This window comes from Andrographis paniculata, unplaced genomic scaffold (assembly GCF_009805555.1).
Source record: "Andrographis paniculata isolate CXL003 unplaced genomic scaffold, ASM980555v1 Contig37END, whole genome shotgun sequence".
Taxonomy (NCBI): domain Eukaryota; kingdom Viridiplantae; phylum Streptophyta; class Magnoliopsida; order Lamiales; family Acanthaceae; genus Andrographis; species Andrographis paniculata.
Genome location: NW_026137570.1, coordinates 2,825,253 through 2,852,144, shown reverse-complemented (window position 1 = coordinate 2,852,144; position 26,892 = coordinate 2,825,253). Strand labels below are relative to the sequence as shown.

At 25.1% G+C, this 26,892-nt stretch overlaps 1 protein-coding gene across 1 annotated transcript; it reads right to left on the bottom strand.

Annotated features, from left to right (window-relative positions):
* Positions 1-1,551: 1,551 nt before the first annotated feature.
* Positions 1,552-8,886, bottom strand: LOC127250519 (uncharacterized protein At1g28695-like). The gene is made up of 3 exons (XM_051273848.1): positions 8,746-8,886; positions 8,253-8,630; positions 1,552-2,229 (listed from the first exon to the last, which is right to left on the bottom strand). The coding sequence occupies exons 1-3, from the start codon at positions 8,869-8,871 to the stop codon at positions 1,720-1,722; spliced, it is 1,014 nt and encodes a 337-aa protein (XP_051129805.1). The 5' UTR covers positions 8,872-8,886; the 3' UTR covers positions 1,552-1,719.
* Between the last annotated feature and the right edge of the window lie 18,006 nt (positions 8,887-26,892).

Sequence of the window (26,892 nt, the reverse complement as noted above, 5' to 3'; positions counted from 1 at the left end):
TAGAGCTGCCAATTGGCCGATTCGTATCGAGTTCATGTCGGATTGAATACTTTAAACGGATTAAATTACTCAACCTTAACCCGACCTGTTTATGATCGTGTCGGGTTCGGGTTGACTCGTGTTGACCCTTATACATAATTAAGTCGAATTTCTTAATTCAAATTAAATAATTTTTTTGTTACGTTGCCGTGTTATGTTAGTTTTTATTGGTTTGAGTGTAATTAGGTCGAATTATTTAAAATTGAACTTAGTTTAAATTAATTTATGAGAAAATTATTAAATCATGATTATTTTACATATATAATAAATATATTAATCAATATTAATAAATTATAATCGGGTTGTCGTGTCGGATTCGAGTTGAGAGCCTCAACCCTAACCCGACCCGTTTACTATCGTGTCGGGTTCGTGTCAACCCGTATACATAATCGGGTTGAAATATTTGACCCAAACCCAATTATTTCGTGTCGGATCGTGTCAGGTTGTCGTGTTGGTCAGTTTTTGCCAGCTCTATATAATACTTCCATCATATTTATTTTCATTTTTTTTAAAAAAAAAATTACTCCATTAATATATTTGGAATGGTAAAAAAAATTATATTTAATTATTATCTTTCATTCAACGCTTATTTACTATAAATATCACTAATTTTATTACATTAGTCTTTTCGTTATTTTTAAATACTACCGAAATTATCAAAAACACTCTCAACTATCTTTTTATTTTTTATATTTTTTCAATAAAATATTTATTTTTTTTAATTCTTCTGTCGAACCCAAATGGACTAAATATGGTGTACGGATAGAGCATATGATACATATACAAAACAAAATTTTCACATGCGTGCTACTCTATTATAAACTATTGGATCATTTGGTATGGTATGGTGTTTAGATGAAGCACAACTGGGATGTTAAGATGCTCTATCAATATAGTTAATAATTTAATTGTTAGATTACAATGGGTAGAATTTTCCCTCAGATCATTCTTTTAGAAGTGGTTGTAGAGGATTTATACCGAGGTATTATGAAAATGAATCTGTATGATACCCCAGTGTTGGATGATCCGCATGGAGAATCATATCACGGATATGAACAAACATACAAATGAACGAAACACAGTATTTTTTTGGGATCCTCTATATTGAAAGGACCTTCTTTTGCGACACAATTTAGATATCATGCATTAGAGAAAAATATATTTAAAAATATCATACATATACAAACACTCCATGAAAATGAAGGATAATATAATTGCAAGAAATGACATGTACATCCTATATTACAAGTCTAAAGTTTCTATTTTAATTAATAAAGATCCCTCAAAAAAATAATCAATGTACTTGTTTTGCACGCACGGATACTTACGCTAGTATCAAGTATACTTTATAGTAAATATAGCTTTACTACACATCAATAGCAACAAAATAGTATTTACATAATTAAATACAATATTTATTAAACTTAAAAAAAATAATAATAATAAAGAGATACTTATCGTCAAACAAATAGAAAATATATCTTATATAGTTATATATATAATATCAAAAAATTTATTTCAATTCAAAATTTTATTATTTTTCTTCTCACTATAACGACCCAACCAATCAACAATATAGACACATATATATAATATAGACATGGAAATAAATCTCATTCAATTTTGACTACCATATAACTCTAAAAAGCCTCGTACCTGTTTTTTCGCAAAATGACCATTTCACCCCTTGGACTTCCACGAGCGCATGCACGCGCCATGTGCCGTCCATGTGAACCCCGCCGTCTTATTAACAACCCCCTCCGTCTTGAACCGCCTCCAGTCGGCCAGGACTTTCTTCAGGTCCAGCACCTTCGCCTTAATCGTCCGGCAACAGTTGGCGTGGACCGTTGCGACTGATTCGACGTCCTTGCTGTCGCGGCAAAACCCGCTGAAGTAGAGCGTGTCGAGGAACCTTGTCCGGACGCCGAGTTTCCAGAGCGCCCCACGGCGCACCATCTTTAGGAGCACGTCTTGCTCTTTGAGGCCGGTGGAATTGCGCCGGCCTTCGTGCCAGGCGCGGAATAGGGACACCGTGCGGTCGTTGGACCACACGTGGTAGAAGCCCGTGTTGATCGGGTTGGCCATCGACGACTCGTCGCCATTGAACTTGTCGACGCTGATCTCGAGGTCGTGGGACCCGCTTGAGCTTAGTTTTTTGAACGGGTTTCTTAGCCATAGCACGTCCGCATCCTGTGGGAGATTCGAGTTAGGCCATTTGTTACTCATTGCTGTATAGAATGCACGCAACATAGTCATGTATTTTTTTTAAAAGAATAAAAAATAAAAATCTATTTATATAAATATTTTTAATATTTACAAAAATTATATTATCTCCATCAGCTAAATTTTACAAAGAAAATTTGTATAAATTTGATGAACGGAGAGTACCATATAGCATCTTTTAATAAAAAATCAAATAAATTCTGATTTTTTTATTTTTTTAATTTTTTTTTGAAATTTTATATTACGTTCGTCCGGCTCTAAGAGTCTCATTTACTTTTTGCATGTTGATCTTTGAATATTAATTATTATATCAGAACATAGTAAAAATTAAAAAATATATATATAAAAATACTTTTTATATAAAAAATTATACAAATATAAAGATATTTTTAATGTTAAGTACAGTGATGCAAAATATAAATATGACCCTTAGAAGAAGATAAAAATAGTAAATTTCTATTTAAACATGGTCTCTATTCAAAGGCAATTAGAGACTTAGAGTGTGTATTAGAAGTAATCAATAGGTAAAATATGAACTAAGAATGCATTGTAGCAATAGACATTGTAAATGTCACAATTGATTTCAATGCAAAATGAATACTAACATAATATAAATGTATTGTGTAATTAATAATAAATAGTCAATACAATATATATTAGAATTGATTTTAATACTCCCTCCGTTCCATAATAAAGTATCTATTTTTCCATTTTAGTTTGTCTCATAATAAAGTATCCATTTCCTTTTTAGTAACTGTACTATCTACCTAACATTACAAATACTCTTACAACTTACAATATATTACACAAATGTCATTACATTTATATCACACATACTAATAAGATTATTTTTGTCATTTCTACTTTATTCCTACTACATCCAAATATAATACTAATATTTCTAAAACTACGTATAAAAAGCAAATAGATGTTTAGTTATTAGACGGAGAAAATATATAATTTCGATTGATAAAAAGAAAAAAAAAACAATATATATATATATTTTAGGATAAATTTCTTAGTACTTGTATATTATTATAAATGCATATGCATAAAACACTCGCTATCAAAATGCTGACATTATTAGTAAATATATATATGCAAATGTTATATAAATAAATAAAGTGAAATCATTTAAATATTGTTAAATGAATAAAATAAATAAAGAAAAATTTGACAACCTTTTATTCAAAATTCGTAGAATGAAGATAAAATATAATTTAATTTTAATAAGCTTTGAAATATATAGTTGCTAATAGTTTTTATTCAAAAATTAATATTAAAGATATTTTTCCAATTTTTGTTTGAATAATATTTATATAATTAGACACGTATTTACGAAGAATACCAATATCTGAATTAAAATGTTATTTTAATAAGTATAACATAAATATCATTCAATAAATAAAATAAAAAAGATTTTATACATTTATTATAAAATACGATGGCTATTATGTAATCAAAGATAATAGTAAGATTTTTTTTCTTTTTTTTTTAAAAAAAAGTATAGTAAGATTTAAGGTATTTTTGTTTGCATTTTGAAATGTTTTAAATATATTTTGATTTTTTATTTAAAAAATAAATACTTCTTCGGTCCCATCGAAAGGTTACCATTTTCCATTTTCGTACGTCTCAAAATAAGATTACCATTTCATTTAGTAATTACACAACTTATCTAACATAATAAATATCTTTTCAACTTACACTATATTACACAAATGTTATTATTTTTATATTATACAATACTAATAGAGATATTTTCGTCTTTTTCATTACAATCCATTATAATTGTAATATTAAAAAATTTACGTGTAAAAAGTAAACGGCAACATTGCACCAGGACGGAGGGGTATTATATATTCCATCCGTCTCAATACAATAGTCTTGTTTACCATTTTTGTCCGTTCCAAAACAATAGTCTTATTTCCATAAATAATCATATCACCATAAAACTACCCTTACTTTTTCTTTTTTATTACACAATTGCCACTACTTTTTACACTAATACACTCACAATGACAAAAAAGTCTTTTATTCATACTTTTTACCAACTACCAATATAATATCAATATTCCTTAAATCTTGTGTCCAACCTAATTAAGACTTTATTTATAGGATGGAGGAAGTATTATAGTAAAGACTAGCATTTAAAATATAGAAATAAAAATAAAAAGGTAAACTGTGTTTTTAGTCCGGTAACTTGACCTCCTTATCATTTTAGTTTCGTAAGTGAAACATATCGCAAACAGGTCTCATAAGTAAAAAAATTTCGTTGTTTTAGTCCTCCGGCGCCAGAGACGCCTGCGTGACTCGCCGGAATCCACGTGTCCGCCAGGTCAGCGACACCTGTCGGACACATGAATTTATTTTTTATTTTTTCATTTTTTTAATTTTTTTAAAATTTTTAAAATTTTATTTGTCTTTTATAATTTTTTTATTTGGTCTAATTGAAAAAAAATTTAAAAAATAAAATAAAATCTATATGTCCGCCAGGTGTCGTTGACCTGGTGGGACACCTGGCGGACATGTGGATTCCGACGAGCAATACGGACGTCTCCGGCACCGGAGAATTAAAATAACAAAAAAATTTCACTTATGGAACTAGTGTGCGATAAGCTTCACTTACGGGACTAAAATGATAAAGGTCCAATTATAAGACTAAAAAACAATTTATCCAGATAAAAACATAATAGCATGGATGATTTGTAACCGCACCGACGGGAGATGGAATGCTATTGCCTATTTCCATGTGTTTCAACGTGTTAATAGTCATTTTAGTGTAATCTAATTGGCTAGGGGTGTTTTCTGTATGCCAACTTACTAGTGGGGCGGGGGGCATTTAATGTTGCTGAACTATTTGCAACCTATACACCTAATTATTTATGTATAATTTACTACAAATGGCTCCACAATATAATACTCTCCTTATATTTATTTTATTTCCCATTTTTGTACTGTTTTCGTTTTAGCATAGCTTTTAATTTGTTGCTATTTATAATATTTAGAAAGTGCTTTATTATGCTTTCACAATTATTCTCCTACTTCCCATTCTAAAATAAATATTATTTTCGTCTTAAAATGTATTAAAATTTAGACAAATCTTATATTAAAATATAATATTCATATCATGTTTTTTATTAAAAAAAAATTAAATTCAAACACTGCATGACTCTATTCTTTTGAAATTTGATTTCAACTTTTTTTTCTATTTGACAATCCTATTTCTTTATTAAAAAAAAATATATACTTATTTCTTATTGCAAAATATCATATCAAAACTAAATATTATAATATAAAAGATAAAATCAAATTCCAATTTTATTTTTTATTTTTAAATACAAATAAACAAATTCTCAGCAATCTTTTTGATTTATTTGCATTTTAAATCCAAATTTTTACCATTCAATTAGTATGATTCTTAAAAAATAACGTTAAAATACTATTTAAATTAATTTTCTTTAAAAAAAAAAATCAAATTCAAAACACTAACAAAACCCACACCCCGGTCCTACACTTTGACGTTGGGTAAATTCCACTACGTACTACTCCCTCCGTCCTAGATACCGTGTCTGCTACACTGTAGACACGGTATTTTTAGAGGTGTATAATTAAGTAGATAATTAAGAATGTATTAGTGAAAATAATTATCGTATAATATAAATAATTATAAATTAATATTAAGATAACTAATTAGTTTAATTAAAATTAAAAAATTTAAAATGAGATTAAAGTGTGTAATCATTTTCAAAAAAAAAAAGTGACATGGTACGTGGGACGGATAAAAACGGCAACATGGACATGGTATCTAAGAGGGAGTACTTTTTTTTCCTATAAATAATTTTTAGAAAACTTGATCTATTTTGTATACTTCTACACACAATCCTAATTAAAAGTATGTATGATGATTTATTTAAAAAACGTTGTTGTAAATGAGTATATTTGGACTGCTACTCAAAATAAGTGTTAAAAAAAAATATATCAAATGTACAGTATAGTTGCAATCATAAAATGCAAATAGTCTCAAATATTCTAGTCAAATAAAAAAATTATAATAAAAAATATATATATTAAAAAAGTACTAGGTGTGTTTGTTTGAGGGATTGGATTTTAAATATATTATTCATCCCATTTTTTTCTCCCAAAAATATTAAATCAAACATCTATTTTTTTTATATCATACTAAAAATCAATTTAAATTCAAAACATCACATCAACATCTATTTATATCACAGCATACAGCTATTCAAATTCCAACTCAAAATCCAAACATCCAAACAAACACACCGTAAGTACATTTTTTTTGCACGTAATTTATCTTTGCAAAAATGTGTTTATCCTTAAATATTTAATTATATTATTGACTTTTATTTTCATGGTCCTAATCTACTATGACAATCACCCAATATTGACCGCAACAGGCAATGATGTAAAAAGTTCAATAAAATAGGTTGAACTTTTGCCGTAGTCTACAAGTAATTTATGACTCCTACTTTAATCAGATAAAAAATCTTTTTATGTTTATTTTTGCATAAAAATTACATAATTATTTATAATAAGATAAAAAAAAAAAAAAAAAAAAAAAGATGAAAAATGAGATTTGAGGATTCAAACTTTAGAAAACATCAAATATACAATATCTACTTTAGTGCATCTTTAGGGCAATTCATACACGCATTTTTTTTTTATTACTTAAAATAATAGTGTTAAATTAACACTATATAATTTTTTTTTGTTTGATATTGAAATCCAAATTAACACTATTCAGTTCCGTACCATTTTTAATAAAATATATTATTTTTTTCACAAAATATTATATTATAATAATATTTAAACAAAAATTTAAATCAAAACTTCAATTTCAAAATTATCTAGAATAAAATAGAATCACAAAATATTATATTATAAAAATATTTAAACAAAAATTTAAATCAAAACTTCAATTTCAAAATTATCTAGAATAAAATAGAAATAAAGAAATATTGATACAAACTTAAAATTAAAAAAAAAAAAAAAAAAGGATATCTCAAGCAAATATACAATATTATATATTTTCACATATTAAAAAAAATTAAAAAAAAATTAAATAAAAAAAACATTCCATGTAACTCAAAATAATTTCCCAAAGTAAATATGCATTTAGTTGGGGTGAGTTGGTCAGTTAGTACTGATTTTCCCTAAAACCTGCATTATTTCTTCATTTAATAACAAAGACAAATAAATATCGGGAAGGAAATCTTTCCTAAATTGAAACATTTTTTAGTTTCAACCTATCTTCAAGAGGCTTAAGGATATGGAGTACTTGTTAGAATATTGGCATGATTTTTGGCAATTATTCTTCAATTTTAATTATGTTGTCTAATTTTTACTATTTTTTTTTAATAAAAATATAATTGATTTTTCAAAAAAAAAAACAAAAACAAAAACAAAAACAAAAACCACATCTAAATTACTATTTAAACAATAAAATAAAAATAAAAATCACATACCAAACACATCTAATAAATTTAAATAATTAGACATACCTAATTATATTTTATGTAATATTGATAATTTATAATAAATAAAGTAAAATTAACATAATATTATTTACCAAAATAAAATTCCACATTTAAGTACTTTCTTATTCAAATTATTATAATGTTACCATTTTTTTTACATAATTTATTTTAGAAAACTTTTTTTTAAAATGTATTAAAAAAAAAAAAAAAACAACACAACAGTATATACTATATGCATGTCAAGCAAAGGATTCATAAATTTCGAGATATGTTCTATTCTAAATTTTTTAATAGTTAATGTTTATGTTAATTAAACTTAGTATAATTTCCATATGATTCTTTTGATTTTACTGTTCAGATTCTAAGAGCTTAATAAGTTTTCTAATTCAATTTATCTTTAAAAAAACAAAAAACGCATAAAAAGCAAGTGAAATGCAATTCAACCAAAAATCAATGAACCGCATTAATTAATGGCAGAAAGTAAAAAATTACCGTGAAGATGAAACTGTAACCTCTCCCAAGGACGTCCAATAGAAACGCAGTTCTCCGCCACATCATCTCGATGAACTCATTGGACATATAAACCTTCTCGCCGGCGAAAGCCTCGCCGTCCGCCGCCGCCGCAAGCTTGTAGCAGTTCATCCGCCGGTATTCGCACCGGTTATACGCTTTCTCATCCATCGCAACCACCAGCAGATGATCGACGAGCGATCGGACGCCATCTCCGATCCAAAATCCTTCGAGAAAAATGTCGAACATCGTCGGATATTCATTCTCGATAGGTTCGACGTACGCTTCATTTATAACAACGATGATCAGCGTCTTCTCCGGCGTCGACGCTCTTTCCAGCGCTATTTGGAGATCATCCTTCTACGCAGGTAAAAAAAAAAATTCAAGATCAATCCACCAAACACTCCGCAAATCAAATTAGGGGAAAATAAAATTGATAGAAACGTGATTCGAAATCTACAGCGCCTTCACCTACCGGAGAATTTTCTGAGGAGAAAATCAAGGATTTGTAGGACAAATTCTGCCTGGAACAGAGGAGAATGACGGTCGCTAAGAGAAGAGAGAGGATAGCAAGATTTGTGGAATACTTCGAGTAATCCATTTAGTTTAATTCTGAAATTCTGTTTTTCAAATGTGTTTTGTGGTGTTTGTTTGACAAACTATAATGCGTTCTTATTTAGGGAAAATCACCTACGAGGTCCAGGGATCTCTGCTCCCAGGCAGTGCACGCGGTTGGCGTGGGAGTTTGGGCGCGTATTAATTGAGCGTGAACTCCCTCAGGTGCTTGGACCGGGAGCTGGAAAAAAATAATGCTAGTAAGGTAATTTCTGATTTGGAGCTAGTACCAGGAGTTTGAGTCCTGAAACGATCTATGCCGTAGAAGTTAGGAGTTCAGAAAATGGACGGTGCAGATCATCCAGGAATTTTGACCAGCACGTGGGCTGCTGGAGTGTGGAGGCGAGTTAGGAGGGTCATGCAAAATATTTTGAGACAATTAAATGGAACTTTCCTTTTTATCTTGAAAATAGATTTATAAATTAAGGTGAGATGTATATGATTTAAATTAAATAAATTTATTCGTTTTTAGATAAATTTATTTTTATTATTAAGAAGAATATTTTCGGTAATATAAAAATACTATCTTCGTCCATCAGTAAATTTTTCATTTATATTTGCGGTAATTGTTTTTAACATTAAAAATATCTTTATATTTGTATAATTTTATTGTACAAATGTCATTATATATTATTATAAAATACTAATAAAACTATTTTTATCATTCTCTTAATTTGTATTATATTTTGATATAATAATTAATATTTAAATATCAAAATGCAAAAAATAAATGAGAAGCTTACTTGTGGACGGAGGGAATAATATTTTGTATTTAATTATTTATTTGAGATGTACTCCCTCCGTCTCATATCTATGTATCCATTTGTTTTTTATACGGAGTTTTAGAAATATTAGTATTATATTGGGGTAAAGTAGAAATAAAGGTAAAAAGACCAAATTAACCCTATTAGTATTGTATGATATAAAGGTAATGACATTTGTGTAATATATTATAAATTGGAAGAATATTTGTAATGTTAGATAGACAGTACAATTACTAAAAATGGAAATAGATACTTAGTTATGGGACACACCAAAATAGAAAAATGGATAGATTGTTAAGGGATGAAAGAAGTATATGATTTGAATTAAATAAAGAAACTTATGGTTTGTTTACTTAGAGTTGTTTTAGATAAATTGGTTTTTTTATTAGTATGAAGAATTGCGTCGATAATATAAAAAATAATATTTTGTATTTAATTATTAACTTTTTTTATTAATGAATAAAATACATATTATATATTGTGTTAATGTGAGTAAAAATTATAATTTTTATACTCCTTTCGTTTCATATCTATGTATCCGTTTGTTATTTGCACGGAGTTTTAGAAATATGAGTATTATATTAGGATGTAGTAGGAATAAAGTATAAATGATTAAAATAACCTTATTAGTATTGTGTGATATAAAAATGTAATGACATTTGTGTAACATATTGTAAATTGTAAGAATATTTGTAATATTAGATAGATAATACAATTACTAAAAAAAATGAATACTTTATTATGGAACGGACCAAAATTAAAAAATAAATAATTTGTTAATGAACGAATGGAGTAATATTTATAAAGATTCGTACCACTGAAGAAATATTAGGTGAATAAATTGCAATTAATTTTATGAAATGTATAGTTTTTTAATTAAATAAACACATAATAAAATTTTATGTATCATTTAGCAAATTACGGCTATAATATGATTAATAAAAATTCTTATATTATTCAATAACAATTTTTATTATATTTAATAACAAATTTTTTTAGATTATTTGATAATATATGAGATTGCATCCAATTTATAATCCATTCTCTAATATATATATATATACACTGTCTTTGTTTGCGGATTTTAAATATCTTTTTTTGTTTTTTTGTCATTCTATAATTTTAATTTTTAAACATGTCAAATTAAATTATATTTCTGTATACTATACTAAAATTTTATTTTATGTTTAAAATAGCATATTACTATTTATTTATATAGCATTAAATAAATATTTAAATTCAAAAAATTTACTATTTAAACTTAAAAAAAAAAACTTAAACCCTTAAACAAATATATTCATATTTTCTATAAAAATATATCATTTTTTTTTTTTATATATGAAGCATTACATGCACATACAATTTCACTGGAAAATTAAAACACAAACACTTAATGTAATGTAATGACATTTTTGCTCCTACTTTTTGGTATAAAAGTAATGATATAATGTAAAGTAAGAGGCTGTTTGGTTCAAAGATTTGATGGGATTCTATGGGATTTGGATTTTAAAATCCTATGAAATCCATGTTTGGTTAATAAAAAGAAGGTGGAATTTAAAATGATGGGATTTGAAAAATGGGTCTAAAATCCTACAAATAAGGGATTTTTTTGTAATGGGGATACCCATGTTACTTTTAAATCCCATTCTTGAAATTTTAATTTTTACATTTATATCCTCTTATAAAAAAAATAATAGTATTATATTTATATAAAAAATTAAATAATTTTAACATTAATTATTATTTGAATTATATACTTAATTAATTTTATATTATTTTTTATTGTACAATATTTTTTAAATAAATTAATGTTTAAATTATTATTTATTATAAATTTTATTTGAATTATAAAATTATAGGGACGATCATAAGTCGGGTTCAGTCGGAATTGATATTCATCCCAAATATATATTGTTAAATCCGAGATTTAAATTGGATCCGATTATACTAGATCCAACCGAGACTATACCCGGTAAGACTTGATGGATCCGAAAAATCCATTTTTTTACAATTCTTAAATTTTAATTTAAAATTACACATGTACCGGATCCAATGTATATTAAAATTTATGTATTTTATTAGAAAAATATTATAATAAAATAATGAATATGTTAAACTCAAAAAATATTTTTAATATAATTATATTATTCGAAATTATTTTTTGATATATATGGTTGATATATTATTATTATATTACTCTGATCATGATCATGATCCGGATCCAGGCCTAATACTCAAATAATTGGGCTCAACTTCAAATAAATAAGTCGGGCTTGGTCGGGTCTCGAGTTTACGCGAATCTATTGTCATCCTATAAAATTATTGATATCTTTTCAATTTATATTAATAATAAATTAGAGGTTTAATTTGTCAAAATAAATAAAATTCATAAGAGGACAATTATGTCATTTAGAATATAAAAAATCCAAATCCACGAAATATAGTTCCCGCCACATTTTACCAACCAAACATAATATGGGATTTCAAATCCTAAATATAATAAATTCCATCACATATAAATCCTACTGTGAAATCCCAATCCCACCAAAAAAGTCTATGAACCAAACAACCCCTAAGAGTATTTATGAAATAAAATAGGGTATTTAATAAAATAGTTACTTTATAATTAGACGTTCCAAAATAAAAATATATATATTTTCTAGCTGATCGAATGAAATGTTACTGAGGGTGTGTTTGTTTGGAGGATTGGGTTGGATTTACACTATTCATCCAATTTTTTCCCCCCAAAAAATCAAATCAAATACCTATTTTTCATTTTTTATATTATACTAAAAATCAATTTTATATTCAAAACATCACATCAACGCCTATTTATATCCCGTCATACAACTATTCAAATTCAAAATTTTTACTAATCAAATCTCAACTCAAAATCCAAGCCCCCACACAAACACACCCCAAGATTATTCTTATACATACTTTCAGTTAGAAGATTAAAATCATAAAATAATCAATTACGAAATAAAAAAGTGACTTTAAAAAATAAAACGAAAATTAAAAAAAGGCACATGATACGGATAGATTTGGAAGCTTACTCTATATAACAATGCAACTAAATTATTTAAAATTAATAAATTTTGATTTAGATAGAAGTATCATTAAATCGGATTTATTGGATTGCTGCAGAATAATCTCTGCCTTTATTTTCACCGCGGACAAGATAAACCCATCCATGTTGATCAACTAGTAATAATATATTTTATTAGTCCCTCCGTCCCACCACAATTGACATTATTTTTATTTTTGTCTATTCATAACAATTGACATCTTTCTATTTTTGATAAAAATTATTAAGTCAAAACATATTTAACAAATATAAATCAACTTAATTAACTACATAACATATAACATCATAAATGACGTAGAATTCACTCAAAATTTCTTTATTTCTATATCTTTTTAAAAAATAAATATTTTTTTATCTATATTTAAAACTACACATATTTTATAAAAATATTTTTAGAAAATTTTATTCTCTACAAAATGATATCCATATTAAATATATTTTTTAATTGCTATGTAACTTTTAAATATTTAAACATATATTTTGATTTTTTTAATCATATATATTAAATTTACTTTAAAACTATAAATATTATTAATTATATAAAAAATAATATTATAATTAATTATTATTAACTAATTAAATATATTTACTTTAAATACCGTATCTCTAATCAAATGATTCAATTTTGTGGGACGAAGGAAGTATTTAGCATGCCCATAAATAATAAATATATATTTCCTTATTTAATGTAACTATGAATTTCACGATATTAATAAAAAAAATATTAAGATATATTAAAAAATATGTACTATATTGATTATATTTACCTTATTTAAAATATTTATAAAATTCTTAATTTCTTTAGACGATTTGTATATTATTGTAAATATGTATGAGAAATAAACTATTTTGTGTGTTTGTTTGTTTGTTTGAGAAATAAACTATTTTCTATTTTCTAATTTCATTTATCTCATTTATGCACAGCGATATTGAGAGAAATGAAATTAAAAGAATTCAGTGTGTTTATATATTTATTTATTTTATTTTTTATATTTAAATTTTACAATTTTATTTTTATTTTTTTATTTTACCAGCATGATTAGATAAGAAATTCTAACACTAATAACTTTTATGCTTTACCTCATAACCCAAGAAGCAAAACAAACGAACCCATGGTTCTAATTCGCGAGGTGAGATGAAGACAAAATAAATGCAACCAAATGAACGAAAAAGAGAGTAATCAGGAAATTGAGTATTCATCCAAAAATTTCTCATAAAAAATATCAAATCAAACAATTCATTTTTATTTTATATATTATTTTAAAAATTAATTTTACATTCAAAACATTACATCAACACCTATTTATATCACATCATGCAACTATTCTAATTCAAAATTTTTACTATTCAAATCCCAACTCAAAATCCAAACCTTCAAACAAACACGCTAAATCAATATGTTATTAATAATAGTTATAATATTATTTTTCATTTTTTTTATATGAGTATTGTTATTGGTATTTTAAATATTTTTAACATTATATTTCAATAAAAATATATACAATATGAGTATCATTTTATAAATAATAAAATTTTATATAATACAAATAAAAATATTTATTTATTTATAATTAATTTAAAATTAATTTATAAAAATGAAAAATTTTAAATATAGATAAAAATATTTGTTTATTCAGAAGAAAAATAAAAATAAAGAAAATTTGAGTTGATCCCATTTGTATAATGTTAGAAATTTAGTTAAATTAATCTATATTTATTAAATATATTTAAAATGAATAAATTTATTAAAAATAAAAAAGAATAATTTTTTAAGGATGAATAAAAAAGAAAAATTGATTGTCGGACAGAGGTAGCATATAAATGTGGATTGCTGTAAATTTTTTTTAATATAAAATTAATTTTAGTTATAATATTAAAAAATATATATATATGAATTTGATTTTATATTTTTTACATAAATTTTTAATAAATTAGTAAAAATCTTGTTAAAAAACCACAAACAAGCACATCTTTTACCTGTTATCAGACTTCAAACCCATTCCTTAGGTCGACCATTTATTAGCCTAAGTTGTGGAAGCGGCCCGCTTAAAACGAATTAAGCATTGTAGGAACCCATTGCAATAATAGATCTATTATCATAATATTTATTTATTTATTTTTAATTTATGATTTTTCAAAAATAATAATAAAAAATATAAAATATTTTATAAAAAGATTAAAAAAATTTTAAAAAAAAACTTCAAATGATTATTATAAAAAAGTAAAAATAGAATTACAATAAATAAAAAATCAAATATGTAATCTAAAATAATATATTTTAATATTTTTAAAACAATTCTATATATCACACCCTAAAAATCATTTATAAAAGTGTTGGGTGAATGAAGTCAATATTTTTCAATTTTTAAATTAATATTTTATACTAACAGTAATATGATTAATATATTTTATATGTGAATATATTTTTTAAATATATTTTCAATTATTATTATTATTATTATTATTATTATGCCAATTTTATACATATTGTTCAACTTATATTTCATTTTTTAAGAGAATTCTATATACCACACAATAAAAATTATTTTATTGAAAATGTTGGGTCAACGGAACCAATATTTTTTAATTTTTAAATTAATATTTTATACTAATAATAATATGATTAATATATTTTATATGTGTATATTTTTAAATATATTATTATTATTATTATTATTATGCCCATTCTATTTATATTGTTCAACTTATTTACATTGTATATAGTTCAATAATTTCATTGTTTTATTTAGCATGTTTTCATTAACATATTTATTGGCATGATTCAATAATTTATATATATATATACACATATATATCTCGATTACTCAGTATATATATAACTCAATATATATATACATATTAAGGAAAATTTGTAATAAATATTTCGTATTTTATGATCAATTATCACATTTTTTTCCTTTAATTGTCACTTTGATAAAATATATTTTACAAGTGTCACTTTTTCGTAATTTTTTACTTCCATAGCACAATCTCACTCGCACCGACACCTGCAAAATACATGTCCCAGAGATTGTATCCGATGCGCGGCTAGAGGATGAAAATTGCGAAAAAGTGACACATGTGATATATATTTTATCACAGTGACAATTAAAAGGCAAACGTATTGATATTCTAATTTCTAGTCTAAAAGTTAGTTTAAGTTATTTTAGCTTTTTCGGATGAACTTTTTGAATTTTATTCAATTTCTTATCTAAAATTTTTATTTATATATTTTTTTAGGGTTTAGAGATTTTAGGGCCGAAACGATCTTAGATTGACAAAAAGATATTGTTGGTTAGTTCGTTTTATCGTTTCGGATGAACCGTGCAAATTTCATCTAATTGCGAGTCTAAAAATAGTTTTACGTTTCGTTTGGTCATTTGGGATAAACCGTGCAAGTTCCATTCAATTCAGATCCTAAAAATGAGTTTTTTTTTTTTTTGGAATTTTTAGGGTCCTAAACGATCGGATGGACAAAATAATATCGTTGTTTGGTTCGCTATGTTGTTTTGAATGAAACGTTCAAATTTCCTCCAATTCCAAGTCTTAAAATGATTTACATCACTACCAGAAAATTAGGCTATAGCTGCGGTAAAAAAAGTTATGGTTTTAGTACAAATTGGTGACTTTTTACTAAAAAGTCACGGAAAAATATACGGAACCATTTCCGTTGAATTTGCTGGTGACTTTTTTTAAGTGGTGACATTTCTGTGACAATAAATAACCTTATAGTTATTAAAGACTTACACGACCTATCATGCCAACTTAGCTATCTACTCTAAAGTATTACTTTTTGTTTGTTATTATATTTTAACTATAATTATAAATTTATCTTTTAAAAATATATACATATTTATTTAATAGATCATCATGAATTTTTAACAAAAAATTGAATAGCTAGGAACGATATTGAATAAAGATATTGAAGATGATTTTATTATTTTGTTATTACTTTGAATAGCTACAAACAATAATAAGAAAAATTTATAGTTATTTTCGTTACTTATATTGTGACATTTGATTTTAAAAAGTCACAAAAATTATACTATGACAATATCTGTAATAATTTAAAATGTTGAAAATATTTTGGTTATTTTTGCCGCAACTTAAAATAGTCAAGAAAAAATTTCGTGACAATTTTTGTGACGAAATAATCAAAAGACACGGAATAGAAATACCTTGGACATTTTCGTTACACAAGCCGTTACTTTAAATAATCATGGAAAATTGTTTGTAGCTTTTTCTGTAAATATTATTTACGGAATAGTCAAAACAAAAAGTTATGACATAAATTTGTCACGAAATTACTTTCCGTGACTTTTAATTGTCACAGATTAAAATTTGCGACAACTTTTCGCAATTATCAACCTTTTTTCTAGTAATGCATTTTTCAGTATATACGGTTTTTAGGGTTCTAAACCACTCCAATGGACAAAACAATATCATTGGTTAGTTTGTTTTATCGTTTCGGATTAATCATGCAAGTTTTGTATAATTCTGAGTTTGAAAATTGATGTACATTTTTTTTAACATCTAGGGTTTTTTTTGTTCTAAATGATCTTGGATAAAAAAAAAATAAAAACAATATAATTAGTTGATTCGTTTGGTCATTTCAGATTAATCGTGCGAGTCTCTTGTAATTTTGAATCTAAATATAGGTGTAATTATAATTCTTGTCTTTTAATGGTCATTTTGAAAAAATATAATAACTCTTGTCTTTTAATTGTCATTTTGGAAAAATATACTCTATAAGTGTCACTTTTTCATGATTTTTGTCTTTCGTAGCACAATTCCACTATGTGTACGTGAGATTCTATCCGTCGTGAACTTTAAGCGCGGCCAAAGGACAAAAATTGCGACAAAAATGACACATATAAATATATTTTTTCCATGATGACAATTAAAAGGTAAGAGTGATAGTTGACTATGAGTTTGTCACTATTTTTAGTAATATGTTTAATAAAACTCTAAACTAAATTTTGCTAATAATTCACTCACTTTATATATATATATTGATATAATCACTCTCTTTTTTTAACAGGATTTGTCAATTGTGATTTCTCAAAATAATAATAAATAACATAATATACTTTTTATAAAAGTCAAAAAAACAAAAATTCAAATACTTATTAAAAACAAATTCAAATATTCAATCTAAAATAATACTATATTTTATACTTTTGACAAATTTCACGTATTATACACCAAAAATCATTATATATCTAAAATAAAATAAAAATATTGCATGAGTAGAGCCAATCAATCAATCCAATTTTCAGATTAAGGTACAAAAAGTAATGACATTTAAACCGTAAAAATAATCAAAATCACAATAAAAGAGCCACAGTCATCTTAAATCTAATAGGGTCTTTAATTTGTTAGGTGTCTTCATCCCATTTCCACAATCAACTTACTTACTGATTGAGGCGAGATTCGTCGAGGGGAGGAAGACGTTCGACGGTGAGGAAAATGACTTTTTTACCCCTGAGCAGCACGAGGCCAAGCGTGGCGGTTTTCCCGCTTCTTTTTTGAACCTTACGTCGGCGGCAATTTGCGGAATTTCTCGCAGTCGTTGAGGATGAGGTTCATCTGCAGGGTCGGTCCTGATTTTCGAAGAGTGAAAAAAAAAAATAAAAATATGGGCCTCTAAATATATATAAAGAACATAATATTTTTAAATGATTAAGACATATAGAATTTGAACTTAAAACCTTAACATTAAAATTTGATCTCTATACCACCAAACTACAACCCTTTATATTTACATATATCAAATAAATTATAAATATATAAAATTATACATATATAACATAAATATATAATGGTCCCCTATTTACTGTGGACTCTGGGCAGGCACCTCTCATGCTCGGGCCCAGGGCCGGCCTGAATCGTCACGTTCATATACCCTATTAAAACTTTTGTCATTTATTTATCTTGATGACAAAATATATATCACATGTTTTCAAAAGTTGCTATTTCTATCATTTGACCGCTGCGCATATTGTGAACGTCATGTGCGGCCATGTGAGTGACTTTTGTAAACATATTGGATATATTTTGCAATAGAGATAAATACATAACAAATATGATAATGTGATATACATGGGTATATTTTTTGCAATTTTCTCATAGTTAATGTATTGAAGCATCTTGGAGCTCTTCATCGATATCGACATTGACATCGACATCGACATCTTCGCTGGATTGACAAAAAATTTGCAGAATCATTGTGTCTCTCCCTTCGCAGGGTAATTGTGGAAGAAGACGAGCGGCGCTGGAGTGTTATCATTCATCTATATTACTTAACAACAAACCCTTTTATTTCTATTTCTATTAATCTATATTAATATTAAAAAAATACTCATTCCCGTTCCAATTAAAATTTATCTTTTACAATTTTAATTTATTTCACTCAAAATTAATTCATTATTTATTTATTATTATAGTAAAAATAATTTATATATAAATATCAAAATACTCTTAATCTTTACAAAAATATGTATCTTTTTTGTACTTGTAAAAGCAAAAATGTCAAAATTATCTTACATATTTTTACTAACAAATAAATATTATTATATTTTAATTTATTATAAAAAAATAAAAAGTATACATAATGAGTTTGTTCACCCAATATTCTTTTGAATGACACAATCTTTTATAAATATTACAAAAATATGTATACATATTAACACGATATATATAATATATACACTCTATTCACTCATAAAAAGTTAATAATTCATTATAAAATATTATTTTTTATACTACCGATACAAATTTCATACATAAAATAAAAACGCATTCATCTAAAAACAAAGTGAACAAATATATTGTGTTGAGATGAATGAAATATATCACATTATATCCATTTTTCTTTCAGCGATATATCAAATATTAATCATTTCAGAATACTTTTCTTTTTTGTTTAGGTTTCGCACATAACCTCATTATCACTTTAGGACTCTAAGGGTGTGTTTGTTTGAGGATTGGATTGGATTTACACTGTTCATCTTATTTTTTTTTCCCTAAAAAATCAAATCAAACACTTATTTTTCATTTTTTATATTATACTAAAAATCAATTTTACATTCAAAACATCACATCAACACTTATTTATATCACATCATACAACTATTCAAATTCAAAATTTTTACTATTCAAATCCCAACTCAAAATCCAAACCCTCAAACAAAATAGATCTTTTATGGAAATTGTTTCATAAAAAACAAAGTTTCATAAAATGATCCTATGTCACTAGAAATGACACATTGTCGATGTTGTGGCTCGCCAATATTGATTTGACGCTCACGTGTTTGATTTGTCAGCGCCACCTGAGTGATAGGTGGATTCTTTAAAAATATTTGGGTGTGTTTGTTTGGGAGACTTTTCCAATTTTACTATTCATCAAATTTTTTACCCCCAAAAATATCAAATCAAACATCTATTTTTTTTATATTGTACTACAAATTAATTTTACATTCAAAATATGAAATCAACACCTATTTATATCACAACATACAACTATTTCGATTCAAAATTTTTACTATTTAAATTTTAACTCAAAATTCAAACTCCCAAACAAACACACTTTTGTAAAAATCCAAAAATCGACTTTGGTCCAAATCAGAAAATAAATAAATAAATAAATAAAATCCAAATGTCGCCTACATGGCGTTGACAAATTAGATATATGAACGCCAAATCAGCACCGGCGAACCACATCGTTAACAACAAGTCAGTTTTTGTGACGGATGATCATTTTTGTGAAAAAGAAAAAAATTGTTTTGGGGTAATTTCTATACAAAATCCATTTTAAATCCTAAAAGAATAATTATTGGAATTATTAATTTTTTATTTTCAATCAATGCATGAACGACCATACTTATATTAGTAAAAAATAATACATGAATATAGAATCGTACATATCTGTAGTAAATTATATGTAAATATAGTTTAAAGGTCACAAATACATCAAATAATCATGCATACATTTAGAAGAACCTTTGACCCTATAACTATACATGTATCCATGTTTCTCATTTGTAATCAAGCAAAACGAAAAATTTAAAAATATATTATCCAATGGCAGCAACATATTCGATTTGTTATTCTATTTTATGTTCAACATATTTGTTATCATAGTAAGGTAATCATCAACCCAAATATATAATTTTTTGGTTAGCTTTCCTTAAGAAAATTCCAACTTCAACGACAATGAATGGCGGCGATGACAATGTTCAAGTATTCACCAAGTGAAATTCCAATTTTCAAAGAGAACACTATGATTATTGGAGAAACAAGATGATTAATATTTTCTTCTCTTATGGATTATGGGATATCATTGAAGACAAATTATCTTATACTTGCAGAAGGAGCATCGATAACTCAACAAAAGCAATATTAAGAAAATTTGAAGAAGAATACAACGACACTTCAATATTTAAAATAGGGAGTAAGCAAAACCACTTTACTCCGAATTTTCAACAAATATAAAGCAAAGGATGCTTGAAAGGTCTTGCAAAATGAATTTCAAGGAAATGAAAAAGTCATCTCCATCAAACTTTAATCTCTTTTGGGGGAATTTTGACAGCTTAATTATGGTGGAAAGCAAAAACATTTGGGAGTTCTTTACAAAAGCTTCTGAAATTTTGAATCAAATACAATGTCTTGAAAACACTATATTGGATAAGAAAGTTATTGAGAAACCTTCAGAGTCTCCTTGAAAAATTCAATAATTGTGTTACAGCCATTGAGGAGTCGAAGTATTTGTCAAAGATGTCAACGGTTTCCATCAAAGTCTAAATGAGGTTGTCTTATACATCCAAAGAGGCGATGCTCATTTCTTGCTTTTGTGCATATATGTTGATGACTTAATTTATTTTGGGTTTGACCTTAAGTTTGTGAAGGAATTTAACTTGCAAATGATGAAGGATTTAAAGATGACAAATTTTGGCTTTATGTAATATTTTCTTGGCATCCAAGTGCAATAAGCTGAAGGAGAAATATTTCTTTCACAAGAAAGATATGTTGAAGATTATTTAAATAATTTCACATGTAGACTTGCAAGCTGGCAAACACACCGATGATGTCGAATGAAAAATTAGAGTAAAATAATGGCTTAAAAAAAAACCAGATGTAGATATTATTTTTTTAAAAAAAATTGGTTAAATCTTTAATTTATCTTTTTCACACGAGACTTAATATTGCTTATCCGTTAAAGTGTTCTTTCAAGATTCATGCAAGCTCCTAGTAAAACTCATTTTACTGCAGCCAAAATGATTTTGTGATACTTGCAAATCCCCAAAGGAGTTGGACTTTAGTATACAAAGGAACAAGAATGCAAGTTAATTGGCTACACCGATAGTGACTGGGCAAGATCACTTGACGATCGAAAAAGCACATCTGACTATGTTATTTGTCTTGGTTCAAATGTGATTTCTTAGAGTTCTAGAAAGCAAAATTCCGTGGCACTATTTTCATCGGGAGCTGAATATATCGCATACACAGATGCAATATGTGAAGTAGTTTGGCTAAAAAGAGTTTTCACTGACATACAATAAGTTCAAAATGAGCCAACATTACTGGAAAACATTGATATAGTTACAAAATTTTGTTATAAAATAATTATATATCAAATCAGTTACATAATTTGCCACAAAAATATAATAAAAAATAAAAATATGCTTATCCATAACTATTTTCGAAGCAAAATTTGTTATAAATTTTTTCCATGAATAATATTGAAACAAATTAGTTGCATGTTATTTTTTATAGCAAATTTGTGTTACATTCATTCAAAAATATATAAGCAAATAAAAAATTAATGATTTTCATATCAAATATTGTGGCAAAATATTGTATAATAAATTATCTTAACTAACCATTCAAAATCATAATAATTTTTACTGTAACATACATAGAATTTATCTACACTTCTTAAATCTTATTTTAAAATAAAATAATATTTCTACCATTTATTAATGTATAATACTTATGGATAAATTATTTGTAAAATTTATTTATTTCTTATTATAACTTATTTGAAAATAAACTAATATTTTTACAATTTATTAAAGTATAAATTATGGATAAATTATTTGTAAAAAACTAAAAATAATATGATTGAAATAGTCAAATATCTATTTGTATCTATTATACTATTATAATTAATATACTTATTATATAATAAATTAAAAATGTATAATATATTAAATTATAATATTTATATAATATACTTATATTATTAAGAATAAATTTTAAATTGTCAAAAGTTTATTTATTTAATTAATATAATAAAATAAAAACAGATAAATATTATATATAGTAAAAACTTCTATCAAGTTTACACGAATTATCACAATGGATATAATTTTTTTTCTTCTTTCTCTCTTATTTCTTTCTATCTATTTTTCATTTATCTTCTAAAAGTAAAATCTAAACATTTATATTCTTTTTATGGTATAATTTCGATGTTGCTATAAATTAATTAAATATTTATTAATTTTTATTTTGTTGATATAATAATATTTAGTTTATTATATTTGAAGGAATACTCATCCATTGAACAATTTTAGTTTTATATATTATATGTTTTTGAGTTTTCATCGAATCATCATGTATATTGAATCGTTGGTTTTTTTTTCTTTTTATAATATTTTTTAACTAATATTTTGTAATTTTTTTTATTTTTCTTGCTCTTTTTTCTATTTTTAATACTCATATTAAGTTTTTTTTTTTTTAGTTACAATTTTTCCTTTTTTTCGGTTTAGAAAAATAAAAATTCATATGTTTTTTTTTTTTAAAAAAAATTTGTTAATTTACTTTGGGTGTGTTTGTTTGGGGGTTTGGATTTTGAGTTGGGATTTGAATAGTAAAAATTCTGAATTTAAATACTTGTATGATGTGATATAAATAGGTGTTGATGTGATGTTTTAAATATAAAATTGATTTTTAGTATAATATAAAAAATGAAAAATAGGTGTTTGATTTGATATTTTTGGGGGGAAAAAATTGGATGAATAGTAGAAATCTTATTAAATCCCCCAAACAAACACACCCTTTCATCATTTTGTTTTGCATTCAAATTACTAATATTTTTTCTATTTATATTATTAGTTCTTTTTGTCATTAAATGGTATGTCACTAATGATTTATTTTTTAATTTTTTTCATTATTATTTTTTAGGACTTAGAAAACTGAAAAGCTATGGGAGGCCAAGAAGAAAAAAAATGAGCTATTGGACACCAAAAAGAAAAAGAATGTTGACATCGAAGACGAATGAAGCACATGTAACCCTAAAAGCAGCATATATCTCAAAACTTTAAGAATCCAAAATTTGTAAAATTTAGTTCCATGTGCATTTATTAGTATCTAATTAAATATTGTATTTGATGTTACTATATGTATTTTAAAATATTAAGTTTGTTAGTGTTTAGAAAATATAATGTTATATTAATATTTTTTTATTGCTAATATTTATAATATTGAATTCAAAAATTTAAATTTTGCATCAAATTTGTATTTCTATGCACATGAAAAATTAAAATATTTTATTTTAATTATTTAAATATTTTATTTCAATTATTTAAATATTAATTATTCATGACAAAAAAAATTTCAAATAAATCGTAGCAATTTATGTGGAAATTTTTTGTAAGATAATTATTATTTAGATGTGGCAAAATATATATCAAATTTATTGTCATGACAAATAGTATGTCAAATAAGTTGTGAAAAATTATATTGCAAATTGTCATGACAATTTATGTGGCAAAATTAGCTACACTGCTTATAGCCACTAAATGCATTTTCATGGCTAATTTTATAACAAATTCATTAGCTACATATATTTTTAAAAATTTCTATAGCTAATTTTATAGGAAATATGAATGTTTTGTTGTAGTGCAACAACAAATTTGCTGTGACAACATATCTACCATAGCAGTAACAAAAAATACAGTGTTTCATGCTCTCTCGAAGCACATAGAGTTTTGTCATTACTTCATTCGGGAACTTGTCAGTAAGGGACAAGTATCCATAAATATTTTTTTTTTTTTTTTTTTTCTTACATAGATGATTTGGCTGATTTTCTTGCAAAGACAATGATATTGAAAAAATTCAAAAAGTTGAAAATGCAATTGAAACTTGCAAATTAAAAATAAGTGTAAAATTATTGATTTGTTATTTTTAATCAGTGTATAAATGGTCTTATATCTATCTAATAAATCAATGCATGAATATAGAGTCATACATGTATCTAATAAATTATACATAATGTAGATTAATGGTCATACATGCATCTAGAAGTATCTTTGATCCTATAAATATGAATTCATATTTCTTATATCTAATCAAGCAACACAAAAAAAATAAAAAAAATGTATTCTCCAACAACGGTCTTTTACACCATATTTGATTTATTATTGTATATTATTTTTAACAATAATGAGTTTATTTTAAATTCAAAATATCACATTAAAATTTTCGTTAAATAACTATTTAAATTAATTTTTTTTATTATTATTATCAATATATGTGTAAATAAATATATATAGATATTCGGGATACATTGCAAATCCCCACATATTAGTATGTCCTTTTAACTTCTATTTATTTGTGGATTTATAATTCAATTTTTTTATTCATTCTTATTTTCCTTATAAAAATATCAAAATAAATATCTATTTTATTTTTTATATTATACTATAAATTAATTGTACATTAAAAAAAATATGAAATCAACACTTATTTATAATTTTAAATTTTACTCATTTTGTCATACGTTTTGTGTTCAAGTTATCGTTTTTTAATGTCTCATATCATATGTTATTTTTTTTAAAAAAATAATTACATATTTTAATTATATTTTCAAAATTTTAATTTATATTTTTAAATTTTAATTAAATATATTAATTATTTTAATCGTAACCTATAATTATTTGTATTATACTAAAATTATTTTACTAATATATTTTTAGTTATTTATTGTAGCTAGCGAGGGGAAGCATGGAACAATCACTACAAGAAAAAATCATTTTTGTAACAAAACTTTTTTGTCTCTAAATCTACTTTTTCCGTTACTAATGACATTAGAGACGAAAATAGGAATGAAATTACGTTAGCTACGTGAACTTTAGGAACGGAATTCCGTTACAAATATATTAATTTTTTGTAGTGAATGGGAGTACTATTTTAATTCCCAGACCCAACCCCCAATCACTGACAGAACCACAGAGCTTGGGGCAACGTGCCCCCGTCCAAGCCCAATTTTTGTTTTTTAGTTTTTGGTATTAAAATATTAATTTTATTTAATTATTTATGTACATTTGCCCCCAAAATTAATTAAATTTATATGTGATTACGTCATTATTTTATAATTTGTATTTTTAAATATTTTGTCTCCTGAACACAAGGCGGAACCAGACCTGGAGGAAAATGAAGGCTTATTTTTTAAATTTCAAAACTATTATAATTTACTTGTTATTCAATAATTTTATCAATAAAATTATCATATTTCGAAAATTATGCAAAATATCAACCTATAGTAACAACTACGTATTTATATTGTTTGAAATTAATATATAATAAAAAAAATATTAAAATAGTTTTTAAAAATATTATCTCCTATTTATTTGCTTGAAAACTTTTTGAAATTTTTTTGTATTATTATTATTATTATTTATTTATTCTTTGTTCATATTTATTTTTATAGCGTTAAATAATTATTGTGATATAAATTTTTTTATTATTCAAAATTTAAATTTTAATTTTAATTTTTCATAAATATTCTATCCATTTTTAACAATTTTTAATTTGTTTATTATTTTTTATACCTTATATATTATAAAATATAAATTAAATATTAAAAGGGGTGAGGTGGAGGAGGGGGAGGCCCCCTTGCCGCCACGTACATCCACCCCTCTGCCCCTGCCCGCGGAAGGGTCTAAATTCATACGTGACTCTGGCATTATTTTATAATTTTTATCTATAAATGTTTTGCTCCCAAATTGTCTTAATTCATATGCAACCCTACCATTATTTTATAATTTGAAAATTATTTATATTGAAAAAATTATATATATATATATATAAAAATATATATAAACGAGAACAAATCCACGTACACATACACAAAACACAATACAATTGTTGTGTA

Coding starts and splice junctions, on each gene's coding strand:
- LOC127250519 (XM_051273848.1), bottom strand. CDS start 8,871: ATGGATTACTCGAAGTATTCCACAAATCTTGCTATCCTCTCTCTTCTC. Junction 8,631..8,745: donor TCTCCTCAGAAAATTCTCCG/GTAGGTGAAGGC, acceptor TTACCTGCGTAG/AAGGATGATCTCCAAATAGC. Junction 2,230..8,252: donor GTTACAGTTTCATCTTCACG/GTAATTTTTTAC, acceptor AATCTCCCACAG/GATGCGGACGTGCTATGGCT.